The sequence below is a fragment of the Sapajus apella genome, unplaced genomic scaffold (assembly GCF_009761245.1).
Source record: "Sapajus apella isolate SASKATOON/1434 unplaced genomic scaffold, GSC_monkey_1.0 scaffold77, whole genome shotgun sequence".
NCBI lineage: Eukaryota > Metazoa > Chordata > Mammalia > Primates > Cebidae > Sapajus > Sapajus apella.
The window spans coordinates 5,109,050-5,127,238 of record NW_022437017.1 but is presented as its reverse complement, the minus strand read 5'-3'; the positions used below and the strand labels follow the sequence as shown (position 1 = coordinate 5,127,238).

Below are 18,189 nucleotides of genomic sequence, written 5' to 3'. Positions count from 1 at the left end.
TTAAAAAAAAAAAAAAACCATGATGTCATAAAGCAAACGTCCTAAAACCTTCCTAAATGTTTCCAGAGAAAAAAACAGGTCACATGTAATGGGATGAGGACCGAATGGCATCAGATTTTCCAGAAGATACTAACACAACACCTTCATAGCTCTAAGTGGTAGTATGCTCCCAAAACATTTTGGAGCAGAGAGTTCTGGATTTGGGATTTTTCAGACTTTGGAATATTCTACTGGTTCAGCATCCCTAACCCAAAAATCCAAAATCCAAAAGGCTCCAATGAGCATTTTCCGGGCATCACGTCAGCACTCAAAATGTTTCGGATCTTGAACCTGGCGTAGTAGCTCACGCCTGTAATCCCAGCATTATGGGAGGCTGAGGCAGGCAGATTTTAAGTCCAAGAGTTCAAGATCAACCTGGGCAACATGGTGAAATCCCATCTCCACAAAAAATATAAAAGTTAGCTGGGCATGGTGGCAGGCCAGTAGTTTCAGCTACTTGGGAGGCTGAGGCCAGAGGGAGGACTGCTTGAGCCCAAAGGCCAAGGCTGCAGAGAGCTGTGATCAGGCCACTGCACTCCAGCCTGGGTGGCAGAGCGGGATTCTGTCACCAAAAACAAAAAGTTTCAGATTTCGGATTTTCAGATTAGGGATACTCAACCTGTAATTCCCAAACCAGAAAACTACACCCAACCAACCAACCATTCCGCTGTGTGATGAGAATAACATGCTGGGACTCAGAGGGTTTACTGCCCACATCTTTCTTAGGAAATTTTTTTTTTTTTTTTTTTGAGATGGAGTCTTGCTCTGTTGCCCAGGCTGTAGTGCAATGGCGAGATCTTGGCTTACTGCAACCTCCATCTCCCAGGTTCAAGCGATTCTCCTGCCTCAGTCTCCCCAATAGATAGATTAGCAGGCGCCTGCCACCACGCCTGACTAATATTTTGTAATTTTAGTAGAGACGATGTTTCACCATGTTGGCCAGACTGGTCTTGAACTCCTTTTGGCCAGACTGGTCTTGAATGGGGGGAAAAAATGAAGGTCTGATAAAGACACAATTCAAAAAGGAGAAGTAAGGGGGTATTCCAAAAGCAACAGACTAAAAACGTGACCTCAGGTAATCCATCTGCCTCGGCCTCCCAAAGTGCTGGGATTATAGGCGTGAGCCACCGCGCCCGGCCAGAAATGTCTTAAGTAATTAGTCTCTTGGGATATTACTTGAGAAATTGCTCTACCTAAATGAGAAAATAAACCGAAAGATAACCCCCTCAGGAGAACAGGAGCAAAAAGGCACAGGGTGATGTCTAGAGAGATGGCTGGAGAAGAGTCGATTAGAGAAGACAGACACAGAGAACCGGCGTGAGACACTCAGAGGACTTTACAAAACAAAATAGGCGGAAAGCTAGGCAGGGCGGCTCACACCTGTAATCCCAGCTACTCCTGAAGCAGAGGCAGGACGACTGCTTGAGCCCAAGGAGTAGGAGTGCAGTCTGGGCAACACAGGAACACCCCATCTCTAAAATAATTTATTTTGAGATATAGTTTCGCTCTTGACGCCCAGGCTGAAGTACAGCTGTGTGATCTTGGCTCACTGCAACCTCCAGATTCCAGGGTTCAAGAGATTCTCCTGCCTGAGCTTCCTGAATAGCTGGGATTACAGATGCACACTACCACATCCAGCTATTTTTTTGTATTTTTAGTAGAGATGGGGTCTCACCACATTGGCCAGGGTGGTCTTGAACTCTCGACCTCAAGTGATCCACCCACCTTGGCCTCCCAAAGTGCTAGAATCATAGGCGTGAGCCACCGGGCCCGGCCAAAGAATTTGTTGTTGTTTGTTTGTTTATTGAGAAGGAGTCTTGCTCTTGCCCAGGCTGAACTACAATGGCATGATCTCGGCTCACTGCAACCTCTGCCTCCCGGGTTCAAGCGATTCTCCTGCCTCAGCCTCCCAAGTTGCTGGGCCTACAGGTGCACACCACCATGCCAGGCAAATTTTTTGTATTTTTAGTAGAGATGAAGTTTCACCATGTTAGCCAGGATGGACTCGATCTCCCGACCTCGTGATCCCCCCGTCTCGGCCTCTCAAACTGCTGGGATTACAGATGTAAGCCACCGTACCCAGGCCAAATAATTTTTTTTTAATTCCACAGAATAAATAAAATGATCATGAGAATGGGGGGAACATGAAGGAATGATAAAGACACAATGCAAAAAGGAGAAGGGGGTATTCCAAAGCGACAGACTAAAATCGTGAAGCAAACTACAATAGGGCCAAATTTTAACCAAAAATGACCAAAAAGAACCCATCTGCCATGACTTTGAGGCTTCTTCCTGGAGGAGCCCAGAGTTGAGGACGCGGGGTGAATGAAGAAGTCCTGCCATCCCAACCAGCCTGACGGTGACAGCCAGCATCAAAGACGCCAATGCTGCCTACTGCCAGTTCCCAACTCTTACAGCCAATCGATGATCGCGGGGTGAAGGTCTCGGTCTTTGTCAACAACCATAACAATATTCAGTGTAGCCCCCAAAAGGAAAGGTGCAACAGCGTCAAAAAAAGACGGGGTACTGGTGTGCAACTGGTGTGTGTCCTTGTCTTCCTCTGTGGAGAGTCAGAAGACGCTAACAAAAGCTGGCCAGGTACAAGGCTCCATTAATTCATCAAATACTTTGAAAGCACCTACCTACGGTATCCCTGCAGGCACCGAGGATGTAGCAGCAAACAAAACTGACACAAACCTCTTCCTTGGGCTGGGGAGAGGGATGGACAAGGCAGTAACATGCACAAGATGTTAAGATGGTGCTAAGGAGAAAAGCAAAGCAGAAAAAAAGGCTAAGAAGCATATGGCTGAGTGGGTGTGCTGGGCAAGGAAACTGCGATTGAGCCCAGGCAGCCAGAGGACTCCCTAAAAAGGGTGACGTGGGACTCTTCTGTGAAGGATCCCAAAGGTAAACAGGCTCACATCATCATTCAAAGTCTTCAACGACGACCAACGCAAAAGCGAGTCACTGGGCTATTAAAAACTTAGAGAAGACAGTGGGTAAAAGGGGTACTTTGGGATAAATTCTAATCCTCTATGCTGGTAAATCGGTAAGTATTGTTTACATTTGAAAAATCAAGAAAGCAGCAGCAGATTAGCTGGTATGAAGAAGACAGGCCAGAGAGGGCTAGGAAGCCAGCCCCTGGCAGAGGACTCAGGAGTGGGTAACAGCAACTTTGTATCTTACATGGTTCAGCTCTGTTTGCTTTGTTGATAATGTGGGTCGGGCTGATGTAAAAGATACTTTTTAAGTACCTCAAGTATCATTCCAGAGGCTGGAGTGCTCTAAGAGGTTCACTCCCTCTCTACAGTTTTATTCAATGCAACAGACTGGGAGCTGGGAATTCACTTTCTGATACATCTGAAGGGGCTGCTGGCCACCTCCAGGCCCCACAGACAGACTGCACAAACAGGACTCAGCTACTTACTTCCAGGCTGCCTGCAAACTGACACTCAAGCCTGGCATGGTGGCATGAGCCTCCCAGGAGCTGAAGGCCAGCCTGGGCAACACCGAAAGTGAGACCCCATTTCTTTTGTTTTGTTTTCCTTTTTTGAGACGAGGTCTCGCTATGTTGCCCAGGCTGGACTGCAGTGGCCATTCACAGGCACAATCCCACTACTGATCAGCACAGGAGTTCTGACCTCCTCCATTTCCGACCTGAACTGGTTCATCCCTCCTTAGGCAACCTGGTGGTCCCCCGCTCCTGGGAGAGACCTCATCTCTTTAAAAACATATAAAAACAAAAAAACTAACCCTTGAGAGTGAGCCCCACTTACCACCCCATCTTCCAGGTGCTGTGCCAACATGGCGGGGAACAAAGGTGAAATAAACAGTCTCTATACAGGGCCCAGCCCTGCGCTCGGGGTCAGAGAAAAGGGGCTGGGGGTGAAGGGACTGGTGAAGGAGAAACACAGTGGATGCCGCCGGAGAAAGGAATGAGGGCCTGGTGCAGGAGGGAGCAGCCACGGCTTCTGCTCTGCCGACGTGGCGCAAAAGCCACAGGCGACACCTACGCAAACGGGCAATGGCTGGGCACCAATAAAAACAGGCTGCCCTGGCAGTGGCCGGACCCAGCCCACGGGCCAGCCTGCCTACCCTGCTATACACACAGGCAGCTGCCTGCCCCCTGGGCCCGTGCCCCCGTCTGCAGTAGAGGCTGCGGTGAGAACAAAAAGTGGTCCTGCACACGAAGGGCTGAGCAGGAAGTGCCTGGTAGATGGCATGTGTCCCCACAATTAGGAAGTGCTTTATAAATATGTGGCGCTGTCAGGAGCCTCCACTGCTGCCCTCCAAGAGGCTCAGAAAGGGAAGAAGGAAAAGGGGAGAAGGTGAAGACTCAGGAAAGGGGAAGTGCAGAGGGAAGGGGAGCCGCAGGCTGAGGGAATCGCAGGCGGGCATCCCTGTGGAACAGCAAGTCTCTACTGCTGTCAACGCCCGTCACTTCCCCACCAGGCTGTAAACCACTTACAGGCTCAGGGCCAGGGTCCCAGGTCCCAGGTGCTGGGAACCTCTTGCTTCAAGCTGAGGACATCCACACTTGTGCACGGCGTACCTCCTGTGGTCCCTGGAGCTCCCGGGCCCCCCACTGTGCAGGGTAGAGGGGTCACCAGCCCAGGAAGGGCTCTCCCCACCCTGGCGCACTTCACTACAGAAACTCCTTCATTCCTTTATCAACCCGTCACTGAAGAAGTATTTACTGAAGCCCCATGATATGCTGGGCCCCAGGGGGCTCAGCAGTAAGAAAAGCAGATGTGGCCCCAGCCCTGACGGAGCTTGGCAGACCATCCTGCACTCTCTGATTCCCCACCATGGCCTTCCCCACGGGCTCACTTCCTCAGGGGGATGTCTCTGATTAGAAACTGGGTGAGTTTCCGCCTCTGCCCCGTCACACTGCACCCCTCCAGGAAGGCCAGGACCCCCCACAGCACAGGTGGAGGAGCCGACAGAATACAATGACCGAGGCACACCTGCTTAACCAATGACAGCCTGAGACTTGAAGGAAGAAGGAAGACGGGAAGAGAAAAGACAGTGGGACACGAGCTCCTGCATGCTTGCTGCCCCAAATATTCAGAATTCTTAACATGGCACCCCCAATCAAACACAGGCCCGGTGGACATTCTGATCACTCACCAGCCAGGTGACTTCACCTTTCCCATCCGTGTACACCTGGCTGTGCTCCCTGGCTGCTTCTCAGAGCCCAGGTCTCAATAACAACACGACAGCCAGCCACCGCCTCCTTCAGTTTTTCCTACAACTAACTTAACAGCTGGAGGTGACACAGCTCCAATGCCCCCACGCTGAGGGGTGCAAGCTGGAACCTCATGGTTGGGGGGTTCTGCTGCTCCTGAGAGATGGGTGGAGCCTGACCTTGTGGGGAATGAAGCCAGATGGGTCAGAGCTGTGGGACTTCAGGGCTTGGGGCCACTCACCTCGTCTGGGCTTGGGGAAGCTGTCGTGCAGCCAGAAGACCACCTTCTCCACGAAGTGCTGGATTTCACATTGCTCGGGGCCTCGGACAAACACCATCCAGTCGTGGGTGAAGCCCTCCGTGGTGGGCTTCTTGCGCAGTTGGGCACGGTGCCCCAGCTCTAACCTCACCTGGACGGTGCACTGGAGGGAGAGAGAGTTGGGGACCGGGTCAGCACACGGCTCCAAGCAGGGGACTGTCCCCTCACCCACAGAGAACTTTCCATAGAGACCTGCAGCAGTGCGATATGCTCTCAACCCAGTGAGGAGTACACAGATGGCTTCCCAGCGCGCCAGCACCTTGCCGCGGACGCCCCGTGCCTTCTCCCCTCCATAGGCCCACGCAGTCCCCGCGTCTCCTCCCATCCTCCCTGTTATCCTCAATTCCACCCGCACAGCCTCCTCACTGGTCCCCAGCTCAGCCCAGCTCAATCCTGCCTCGGGGCTACAGCACTTGCCTAGGATGCTCTGCCCCTGGGCTTCCCACACTGGCACCTCTTGTCACTGGGCTCTCAGCTTGACTGTCCCTCTGCAGGGAAGCCTCCCCTGACCACCCGATCCAAAAGCATCGACCACCACCCCCACCACTGTTTATCACAGAGGTTGCTCTTCTGAGCACTTTCATTATCAAAAGTCATCTTACAGACGGCTGTCGGTGTCTCTACCACCTAAGCTTGCTGACTCCAGCATTTTCATTCCCACTCACGACCCCATCACAGCGCCTCCCGGAGGCCCCTCTCCTTCCCCTAAGTCATCAGCTGCAACACTGGCTTTCAGTTTCAAAAGCAGAGTGGGCTGGTTCCCGAGGAGAAGGGAGAGGCCAGCCTGCACCCCTCCGTCCCCCGTCCCCCACACCCACCCACCCCCGTGACTGGTCCCAGGTGGGCCTACAGCCTGGGCAGCCCAGCTCCCTCCGCTGAGTACGTCACGTCTGACACTTTGCCCTGAAATACAAGGCAGCTCAGGCCAGTTCCACGCCACTGAACACAAAGCCGCATGCCTTCAAAGCACTCTTCATACCTAGGTTGGCCAAAACCACCAACAGAGAACCTACAGTTAACATCCACCCTGCTTTGTAAAAACTTCTCCAGACTTTTCATAGATACGGCTGGGACACCTACTATCAAATGCAAGAATGTTACAAAATAAAGCAGCAGCCAAGTGCACACTTGCTTCTAAGTGCTGGGATAGCCAGGAGCCAGCCAGACCGTGGCCTGAGGCCCACAGCCTCCCCTGGCAGAGCCACCCTCCCGGGCCCCAGACCAGACAGCTCCCAGCTGTGCCTTTCCACCCCATCACTCGGCGACGGGCCAGGTGTGTCCCAGTGGCTGTAATCCCTCCAGTACCTGTCCTTTCTCTGGCATTCCGAGGCCCCATTCAGACCCCCGCCACCTGGCTGACTGCCCCCTCCCCCTCCCTCCCTCTCTCCGTCCCCCCCCTCCAAGCTCTCAGTTGTCACGCAACGGAGCCAGGGCAGGCAGGTCTATCACCCCCACCCCTGCCTGCCATGTTAAAGCTTTCCACGGCTTATCACTCTCTCAGAAGGAAGCCTAGCCCCATGCACATCTTCCACGGGAGTATTTCCTCAAGTCTGAGACACTTGTCTCTTTTCACATCCTAACCCTTTTGAAGTCAGAGTGCACCCTGCATGCACAGGCACACAGGTGCACACACACACATAGAAGCTGCTCCTGAGTTGGTGGCGCTGTCTTGGTAACTCACAGTCCCAGAACTGAGGAAATGCAGGAAACACACAAATTCCAGCTCAACCCCACAGCCAGCCCCAGACACACTAGGAACGTCCACTCCTCTCTGCCTTCGTCTCTCCTAGTGCCGCAGCCTGGGTGCCCTAAGCTCATTTTAAAAACTCTACTCATCCTGAGTCCCGGCTCACACGCTGCCCTCTTTCCAGGGCCCTTTCTGGCAGCCACGCTGGAGACCAACCCTGAGTCCCCACAGAAGCCTGTGGGAAACTCCACGGGAGCAACTTCATCCCACCCGACCCCTGCTCCGGCTCCTGGGTTGTTGATGGCAGCCCCCAGAGCCCCTGTGAATTCTGAGAGCAGGGACGACGTCTTGTTCATCCTCTTAGCCTCTACTTGAAACCACGGTACAGCAGGCCCGGACGATGCTGGATTAATTAAACCAGAGAGCCTCTCAGGTCAGGGAGTTCTGAATGGTGCTTTGGGAGAGGGCAGGGCCACAGTGGCAGATAAGGACAGGTCGGTTCCAAAGTGCCGAAGAACTGGCCAGAGAGGCTGAGGGCTCTGTGCGCACAGCAAGCCAGGCTAAGAAATGAGGCAGAGGCATGCAATTTATATTTGCCAACTTAAAAAGTAAATTAAAACATGTACGTGATACAGATACACAATTTTTATTTGTCAACTAAAAATTAATTTTTAAAAAGAAATGGGGCAGAGGAGATTCCCTTGGCTCAGGAGGATTGTCCCTCTGGGGTTTCCTGGGAGAAGAGGGCAGGGACTCCCTAGGGACCGAGCACACTGCAGGGGACCCTGGGATCAGGCTGGAGTGTCCAGGTCAGACACAAAAGAAATAACCCGTTGTAACTGGATGACAGAGACAGGAAACGGTCTGAGTCAAAACCCCCTGGCCAACTGTGTACGGTCTGGGGTGCAGGAGGACAAGGGTGAAGAGCAAACAAAAGGCAACTCAAGCCCATGAGGAGGAAACCAGGAGGAGTGGTTGGAAAAGGTGTGAACACCCCAGGGGGAAGGAAATTCAGGCAACTCCAAGAACTGGGCAGCAAGGACATAGACGTGGGAACAGAGTGGGGGTAGATGAAAGGTCAGGCGAACTCCTAAACCCCCGGTGCTGCGGATTTATGACTATCCCAGGTAAAAGTCCCACCACCAGACACGTGAACTGAGGGCTGAGCTTCTGCACAGCAAATATACTCAGACCAGGCACGAGTGTTTATGTGAACAGCAATGCATTCCAACAGACCCAAAACAACACTGACATTAGCCCCAATCGGCTGTAACCACCCTCTATGCTTACACGAGTGGGCCTCTACCTTTTTCTCTAAGAAACAGGAAGGCAACCCCTGCCCCGCTGGGAGGGTTACAGGTGAAAAGGAAATATACATATACATCGCGGGAACAGCCCCATGACTCGGGAGAATGCCCCTGCTTCTGTGGTGCTGGCTCACACACAATGACATCGTCTCCTCGGAAGCACTTATTCACTGACCCGGCCACTCAGACCTCGGCCGACTTCCCGGCATTTTTGATGACAGGGAGTTCCTACCCAGGGCACGCAGGCGGCAGAGCAGTTATTGTGAAAGAGTGAAAGACCGCCGTTCCACTGGAGAGGGGGAGGATGGAAGCACCAGAACTCCACCACAGTGGCCAAAGTAAACAGGAAGGTTCCAAGGCAGCCATGGGTAATCTTCGCAGCCGGCAGGCCGGGCCCAAAGCACTGCCCGGGCGACACTGATGCCCTGGGGGCTGGCGCCAACTTGAGCCTCAACACCCACGGTTTAGGGCACACCCCAGGCTCGACCAACAGATGTGAAGTTCCGGCGCCTAGCCTGCTGCACCCAGGGGACCGTGGAGAGCTGAGGGGGGCACTCCCCGGAATGGTGGGGCAACACAGAGCCTCTGCTGTCGTAGTGAAAAAGGAATCACGGATTCAGTAAGACACTCAAGCCACGTCAACGCGAGGCAAGAAGCCGAGCCCCGGCCAACGCCTTTGACTTGTCAGGTCATGATAATTTATTAGAACAGCTAAGGCAATTCCATAGCCAAGGGTAACCGCCCCCTTCCCCCACGCCACCTGGACTCTTTCCCTGGCCATTAGGACCAAAGAATTGAAGCTAATCAATTAGCTCTCTCTCTAGGAAGGGTGCCTGGCTGCAGAGGCTAACTGACAGGCTCTCCAGAATGTCCCAGAATGAATGTATCTGATTGGTCAGTAGCTCGCCCCAGCTTTATCTCAGCAAGTTCCTTGAAGGCACCAGGAACGCCAGCTGCTGGGAGGCCACTTTTTGGAACCACTGGAAACAACCCGGGGGACTTTGGTCTCAGGACTCCCACTTCCCTGAACCTCTGGGATCACCCTAACACCCACTTCCCAACAAAAACCCAGAACAAAGGGGAACCTTCCAGGACGGTCCCGCAAAGAGCTGTCCATCTCACTTCTGGAAAATCATCCGAAAGACAGCGGACAGAGGGATGGGCACAAGTGCTCCGAGGGCCATCTGGGGACAGTTAGGTTTGGGCAGAGGGCCTCAGCTGGGACACTGCCCTCTCTCCAGGCCAGCTGGCAGCGGGGACTTGGAACCAAAGGGCCCAAATCCCAAATCGGGCAAATGGGGCAAACTAGGCAAACAGCCCCTTGAGGGTAGCTTCCCGGGGGCTGTCTCGATGCCACGTGCACATCTCCCCAGGTGTGGGCTACAGCAGCCCTCGCCTGGCAGAGCCCCAAGCCAGCCTGGTTCCAACAGCTCCGCACAACTCCAAACCCTTCCTTCAGCCAACGCATCCCACTTCCTGCAAGCCCTGCACTATGCCTGGGCCCCGGAAGGCAGGTCTTTAACAGCCGGTTTATCTGAAGGCTTCCTCTGGTTTTCTGGTGGGAATTCTTCTCAATAGATGCCCTTCCTCTGAGAACCTGCACTTCACCAAGTGGTGTAATTACACCTGGAGTTCAGCTACTTCATCTAATTCCCTCGGAGGCAATGATCCCCTTCCTTCCCAGGAGAGGAGAGCACTGAGGAGTCTTTTCCCCCTTCAGCCTAAATTGATTTTGAGGTCCTCCTGGGCTGAGCATGGGAACAGGTGGCGGGGCTTGGGTGATCCCACGGAGTGACGGCAACATGAGACCCAACAGAACACTCTGCAGAAACTTCTCCCGCCAGGCCCAGTGGGAGCCCTCAGTGGCAACACCGAATGAGAAGGTAAGAGAGACAGGGAAAGATGAGTGCCCCTCTGTGACAGTCCTCTGAAGTGGAGAGCTGCTCACCCAGAGGACAGGGGCCTCTCAGTGACAGCTCCATGGGACCCTGGCCCCCTAACTGCTGAGACACTGGGACAGGAGGCCAGCACCTCCACCCCTCTTCTGGCTCCATCTGTCCTGGTCCTTCTGACCCAAGGCACAATGACTAAGCATTGAGAAGGCACTCAATGAATTTCTATCTGGAATCTCTCTAAGAAAGGTAATTTGTACCTGGAAATGCAAGTTCCCCTTTATAGGGTCTACAGGTTCCTGGTAAGACCGACTGCCTGACCAGGCTATCAGAGGAGGCCTGGGACAGAGTATTTACGAATCAGGTGCTCACAGATGTGTAGACAGGGTACCAGGTATCTCCCAGGTTCTCCAGGGGGTGGGGGAGCAGACTTGGGGGATGTTTTGAATGTGCACAACCCCAATAAAGGTAAGTCACCAGACCAGGTGAGCCTGGCTACAAAGGGACTCATTCCTAGCTACCTGGATTTAACCAGCACCTGGCAAAGCTGAGTGCAAAACCTCCCTTCACGAACCACAGGGGCATAAAGGGAAACAGGACCCTGGTCCCTGCCCTCAAGTGCCTCGCAGTATAATCACTTTAGGACAAAAAAACGGCAGGTCAGTTTTCTAGGCAGCAGCTTCAGAGGTGGGAGCAGGCGGGAAATCTGTCACACCGAAGCCAGCGACCTAGGTAATTCAGAGCTTTCCAGGCAGGCTGGGGGAAGGCGCCGAGCTGCAGGAGGAAGAATCTACCCAGCCTTGCCTGCTGGTAGGACTGCCTGAGCCTGCATTTATTTCCGCATCTGTAAAATGGGCCCCTGGCAGCAGAAACAAACTTTCCCTGCTGAAGAACGTCATTGCGAGGCAGCCGCTCTCAAATCCAAACCCACGAGAGCATCTGCAGGACCAGCAAGCAGCAATTCCAGTGTGGGGGCACTCCCCGGTCCTTGTGAAGAACGTGACTGCCCAGATGCTGACACCACCTCCCAGCTCCCTAGGCAGCCCCGGTCCCCGTGACCTGCTCCCAGGCCCTTTCCCAATCTCTTCGGCATATGCTCAGCCTTATCCTTGTCACGTCCCAGTCCCCTCCCCCGGCCCCAGCCCAGGAAACAAACCACACTCCTTCCAGACATAACCCTTAAGTGAGCGGGGAACTCGCTCATCCCCCTGCCAAAAACAATACAAATACCACAGACAACACCAGCACAGACTTGGGGCGGGCGGGAGGGAATCAAAGTGTGGGTTTGGGTTGGGGCAAAGAGAACCAGAAAGGCGTTTTCCTGGCCACGCGGAAAAGATGTCAACGCTGAGAAGCTGGGAGCCCGGAACACAGTGGGAAATCCCGCTTCTTTGTTGGGGGGGTCTGAAAGTCCTAGAGGAAAACAGGAGGGCAAAAAGAGAATCAGGGCCTCTCCAAGCCAGCAACTGGGTGGAAAGCCGCACTGCTTCCCACTGTATGAGGCACTAGCAGGTTTGTGGTGTCTGCGGGCCCAGGAGGAGTGCGGGCCTGGGTTCTGCCGGATGCGAAGCCTTTTCCCTGTGTCAAGAGTCCCAAGAGTCCCGCAGGGACTATATTGCTAACTCACCTACTTAGGTAAAAGACACCATTCTTTTCAGATTCCCCAGGGGCCTCCAGTTCTGTGAGGAAGGGACAGAGCCCTTGGGCCTCTCTCAAATTAGCATGAATACTCTACTGGGGAAGCAGAATCAGCCTTTGGGTCCAAAACTTCCCTCTGGGAGCAGTTTCCCTTGCAAACACTTGTGAAGGAGGGAGACCATCACCATCGATAGAACTTCCTGCGACCATGGAGATGTGTCTGCCCTGCCCGCCACAGCGGGGAGTAGCTCAGCAATGGTGGTGACTGAGCGCTTTTAAAATGTGACTGGTGGGCCGGGCGCGGTGGCTCACGCCGGTAATCCCAGCACTTTGGGAGGCCGAGGCGGGTGGATCACAAGGTCAAGAGATCGAGACCATCCTGGTCAACATGGTGAAACCCCGTCTCTACTAAAAATACAAAAAATTAGCTGGGCATGGTGGCGCGTGCTTGTAATCCCAGCTACTCAGGAGGCTGAGGCAGGAGAATTGCCTGAACCCAGGAGGCGGAGGTTGCGGTGAGCCGAGATTGCGCCATTGCACTCCAGCCTGGGTAACAAGAGCGAAACTCCATCTCAAAAAAAAAAAAAGTGACTGGTGTGATGGAGGAACCGAAGTTGTCATTCGAGCTAGTTTAAATGTAAATCAGCCATAGATGCTGGTGGCTGTGGTACTGGGCAGTGCCAAGCCAGCTCTCTCCCACATCTGTCTACCTGAACGAGACCTTTATCTCCCTCTGTCACAGAGCAGGAATGTCACCAATTTCCACCGTCCACTGACATAAGTGACAGCCACCCAGACCTCCAGGGCCCCTCACATCACAAGGGGAACAGACATGCTTCGGCCTAGGACATCTCCCCCAGGGACTAAGGAAGGAGGGCAGGGGCCATATCCTACCTATGCCTCTGTGTGCCCAACAGGACCTGCCCGGAGGCGGGCTTCATTGAAAGTGGACACTAAAGGTACATTTCATTTGGGTTTTTAACTCAATACAAATCAGAAGCAACAGCTCTGTCCCTTCAGTGGAAATCAACTCACACCACGCCATGGAAACCCACCAATCAACTGCTGCAAACTCTTCTTTACCTCGTAAGAGGACGGCAGCAACACCTAAACCAGATGTGAAACCATGGGGATTGGGTGCCAGAAGCATGAGACACCTGTCTCCATGACCCTGTGCTACAGGCGGTGGGACGGGCAGGAGGGAGGTTCCTTGCCCCCCACCTATGAAATCACACCGCCACAAAGCGCTGCCTCAGTGGTGCCAGCAGCCAGTGACTCCCCAACCTGCCCTCTCTAATGGCAGAGATTTCGGCTGCCACCCCCACAGCCCCACAACACCTTTCCTGGCCTGGCGCCCCTGAAAGCCAGGGCAGCAGGGGAGGAGAAAGAAACGATCCCATGGTGAAGGCCAGCAATGGTTCTGAGCTCAGGGAAGACGGGTTGCGGCAGAGTTGGGTAAAGGGGGTGCCAGGGTTCAGGAAGACCTCGTGTTTATGAGAACCAACACAGACCAATGGGGAGGGGCCATCGGGAGCATTTAGGGAGGCTGGGAACCCACCCTGGGTTTCAACTGAGTCTCTAAGATCCTGGTGGGAAAAAAACAGAGAATGAGGTGGAAGGAGGGAGAGGGTAGTGGCTGAAAGAGACATCAGGACTTATCAGGCTGAGGGGCATTAGATGAAGTGGGAGACGCTGAATGCAAAGGTTGTACCAGAGATTGCAGTACTGTGAAGCCACAAACCAGACTGGGAGGAAGATCTGGACTGAGGTAAAACGTGGGGAAGCCTAAATCAGGATCCCAGGGGCGAAGCGCGCCCAAGCTGAGGGCAACAGCGGGCAGTGGGTGACTCAAAAGTCTGGGGGATCCATGTCACAGAAGAAACTGCTCCTCGTCCTGGCCTAAGAGCAGAGGGCCTGAAGGTGAAAGAGACAGCCCCGCCGGGTCCGAGGGAGAGTGACCAGGGCCTGAAACTAAAAGGGGGCTGAGGCAGCAGGGTGGGTCAAAGAAAGAAGTCTGAAAAAGCAAGTACAAAGAGAGGGGACACCCCAAACAGGCCTGAGCCCCTGCAGCAGAAGACAGAGGCCAGGGTCCTAGGGAGTCAGAGGAGCTCAGGCTAGGGTTGGAGGACAGAGGGATGCTCCGGCTGCAGCTGGGGCAGGATCAGAGGGGACAGAAGGCCCAGGCACAGGTAGGGGATGGGCGGAGAGAAAGCTCAGGATGGGCCTGGGTTCAAGGAAGAGAGGCCGCAAAGCAGGGTCCCAGGGGGCCGGGGACGCCTTATACCTGAGCTGAGGTGGAAAAGAGGACAGGCAGCAGGTTGGGGACTCTAGGAGTTTGAGGCGACTAGGGGCCAAGGGTCCAGACAGGAAAGGAGACAGTGACTGGCCCAGGAGCCAGAGGGGGAAAGGTCTACAGGGCAGATCCGAGGGGTCCCGGGAGGGGTCTGGACCGGGCCGAGATCCCAGGAAGCGCCTGGAAGGAGCTCTGGGCCAGGCTGAAGTCCCGAGAGCTGTCTTGAGGTCCCTAAGCCGGGCTGGGTTCCCCAGGGGGTGTCCCAGGCGGGTGCGGGTGGGACTGGGGTTCCGAGGGGTCTCCCGGGGGCCTCCGAGCCAGGCTGGGGGTCGCCAGGGGCGTCCCAAGGGGGTCCGGGCCCGGCCGGGGTCCCGAAGGGGATCCGGGGCGCCCTGGCCGGGCCGGGGGTCGCGGATGGGGGAGGGGCGCCCCCGCCCCACATAAAGGCCCGGGGAGCGCCGGGCGCGCACAAAGCGAGCGGGCTGGCGGGCGCGGGGCGGGGAAGCCGGGACCGGGGAGGGCCGGGCGGGCCGGCGAGCGGGAGGGGGCCGGACGGGCTGCGCTGGGGCGGCGCGGCCGCTCCTCACCTGATTGTCCATGGCTGGCGCCCCGCCCCGCCCCCGGGCCCCGCGTCGCTCGCCGCCGCCGCCGCTGCCGCCGCCGCTCAACGCCGCCCCGCCGCCCTCATTGTCTGTCAAGCGCCGCCGCCGCCGATCCCGGCCGCCCGCTCGCCCGCCAGCCCCACGGAACCGGAAACCACCGCCAGCCCGGGTCGCGCACCGACCACGGGCCCCCGCCGCCGACTCGGGCCCGCCGCATCGACTGACAGCCACCTGGGCCAATCGGCGACATGAACGGCCGCTCGTGGCGCGGGACTTCCGGTCTGGTGGGGGCCTGCCGGGCTGCGGTCGGAGGGACGAAGCCCGCAGCCAATGGGAGACCGGGACCGGAGGGGCGGGAGGAGGGAGGGAGGGAGGCGCGAGGCGAGCCCGGCGGAGGGGAGAGCGAGGTGTGCGCCGCACGTGGAGGGGGGCGGGGGCGGACGGGCGCGCCGCGCCTGCGCGCTGCGGCCCGCAGGGGGCGCTGCCTCGTGGTCGGAGCGTCCAGGGCGGGAGCGTCCCGGGGCTGCGACTGAGGTTACGCGTTCGAGCCCTGGGAAGGAAATCCCCCCTCCCGCGTAGGGACACTTTTGCTTCCTGATCGCGTGATGCTGCTATGTGTTGGAATGAGCCCTGGGCTCTGGAACTAGAGATTAATTTTTTTTTTTTGAGACGCAGTCTCGCCCTGTCACCCAGGCTGGATTGCTCTGGCTCGATCTCGGCTCATTGCAACCTCCGACTCCCGAGTTCAAGAGAGTCTACTGCCTCAGCCTCGAGTAGCTGGGATTACAGCTGCCACTGCACCCAGCTAATTTTTGTATTTTTAATAGAGAGGGGGTTTCGTCATGTTGGCCCGGCTGGTCTCGAACTCCTGACCTCAAGTGATCCGCCTGCCCCAACCTCCCAAAGTGGAGATTAGTTTTCCCTAATCCTGCATAATGCTTGGCAAACCTCTCTCAGTTTGTGCATCTGTAAAATAGGTTGAAGAACAGTTCTGTGTTATTCTTCGTTCAAGAACAGTACTGTGAGAATTGCTTGAGCCAGGGAGGCAGAGATTGCAGTGAGCTGAGATCGCACCACTGCACTCCAGCCTGGGTGACAGAGCGAGACTCCATCTCAAAAGAGAAAGAAAAAGAAATTGCTAAAAGTGGATTTTGAACGTTCCCACCACAAATAATTGATTTAAAAAAAAATGTGTGGTGACAGATATGTTCATTAGCCTGATTTGTTTATTCCATAATGTATACATGTATCAAAGCATCAAAGTACACCCCACAAATATATACAACTATTGTTTGTTGATAAAGATTTTTTTTTTTTTTTTTTTTTGAGAGGAGGTCTCAGCTGGAGTGCAGTGGCACTATCATGGCATATTGTAACCTAGAACTCCCGGGCTCAAGCAAGTCTCCCACCTCAGCCTCCCAAGCGATTAGGACTGACTGCTGCAGGCTCATGTCACCACGCCCGGCTACTTTGAGGTTTTTTTTTTTTTTTTTTCAGCAGAGTCTCACTCCGTCACTAGGCGCCAGGCTGGAGTGCAATGGCGCGACCTCGGCTCACTGCAACCTCCGCCTCCCGGGTTCAAGCAATTCTCCTGCCTCAGCCTCCCGAGCAGCTGGAACTACAGGCACGCACCACCAAGCCCAGCTAATTTTTTTGTATTTTTAGTAGAGACGGGGTTTCACCATGTTGGCCAGGATGGTCTCCATCTCTTGACCTCGTGATCCGCCCGCCTCGACCTCCCAAAGTGCTGGGATTACAGGCGTGAGCCACCGCGCCCGGCCGGGTTTTTATTTTATTTTATTTTATTTTATTTTGTAGATACAGGGACTTCACTATTTTGCCCAGGCTGGTCTCCAACTCCTGGCCTCAGGCGATCCTCCTGCCGTGGCCTCCCAAAGTGCTGGGATTATAGTCATGAGCCACTGCACCGTGACCAAAGATAAAAATTTTAAAGAGAGATTCTCATTTTATCCACAAAATTTTAAACAATACAAAATTTTTTCTTCAGGATCCCAAAATTTTACAACTACCTGTAAACTGTGTTTACATGGGATAGGCAAACCCCCATCGTTTTCAGGACTTTGTAAGCCACTTGTCTCTTGGATATTAGGACTTCTGCCTGTGATTTGGGGACCTTTGTGCAGTTATTTTAAATACCTCCTTATTAAAAATTGGGTTGTTATTTATAAGAAAAAAACAACCCCATTAAAAAGTGGGCAAAGGACATGAACAGACACCGCTCAAAAGAAGACATACATGCAGCCAATAAGCATATGAAAAAAATGCTCGACATCACTGACCATCAGAGAAAGGCAAATTAAAACCACAAGGAGATACCATCTCACGCCAGTCAGAATGGTGATTATTAAAAAGTCAAAAAGCAACAGATGCTGGCAAGGTTGCAGAGCAAAAGAAACACCTTTACAGTGTTAGTGAGAGTGTAAATTAGTTCAGTGTGGAAGACAGTGTGGTGATTCCTCAAAGACCTAGAGGCAGAAACACCATTCAACCCAGCAATCCCATTACTGGATATATACCCAAAGGAATATAAATCATTCTATTATAAAGACACATGCATGAGTATGTTCACTGCAGCATACTGACAATAGCAAAGAATAATATCAACCTAAATGCCCATCAATGATAGTCTGGATAAAGAAAATGTGGTACATGTACACCGTGGAATACTATGCAGCCATAAAAAGGAATGAGATCATGTTCTTTGCAGGGACATGGATGGAGTTGGAAGACATTATTTTCAGCAAACTAATGCCGGAAAGAAAATCAAACACCACATGTTCTCATGTGTAAGTGGGAGCTGAATGATGAGAACACATGGGTACCTGCTGGGGAACAACACATACTGGGGCCTGTCAGTGGGGTGGGGGTTGGGGAGGAAGAGCATCAGGAAGAATAGCTAACGGAGGCTGGGCTTAATACCTAGGTGATGGGATGATCTGTGCAGCAAACTGCCATGGCACACGTTTACCTGTGTAACAAACCTGCACATCCTGCACGTGTATTCCTGAACTCAAGAGTTGGAGAAAAAATAAATAACTCCTATTTTTAAAAATCAAGTTGTTGGAACATACGTTCTTGGGATCTCCGGAGGGCTGTGTCACAGGCAAAAAGTAATAAATTTTTTTTTTTTTTTTTTTTTTTTTGAGTCGGAGTTTCGCTCTTGTTGCCCAGGCTGGAGTGCAATGGCGTGATCTCGGCTCACC

The 18,189-nt window shown here is 54.0% G+C and overlaps 1 protein-coding gene across 3 annotated transcripts in view; it reads right to left on the bottom strand.

Moving 5' to 3' along the window:
- MLLT1 (MLLT1 super elongation complex subunit) overlaps positions 1-15,137 on the bottom strand; it is a 73,350-nt gene extending 58,213 nt beyond the window's left edge. Inside the window, exons 1-2 of one of the 3 annotated variants that reach the window (XM_032252101.1) lie at positions 14,951-15,137; positions 5,469-5,649 (exon numbers count right to left, since the gene is read on the bottom strand). In XM_032252101.1, the coding sequence (XP_032107992.1) occupies positions 5,469-5,649; positions 14,951-14,962 (193 nt within the window). In that variant the 5' untranslated portion in view covers positions 14,963-15,137. The remainder of the gene's footprint in view (positions 1-5,468; positions 5,650-14,950) is intronic. The other 2 variants (XM_032252100.1, XM_032252102.1) reach the window with 2 other exon arrangements.
- Positions 15,138-18,189: the final 3,052 nt, after the last annotated feature.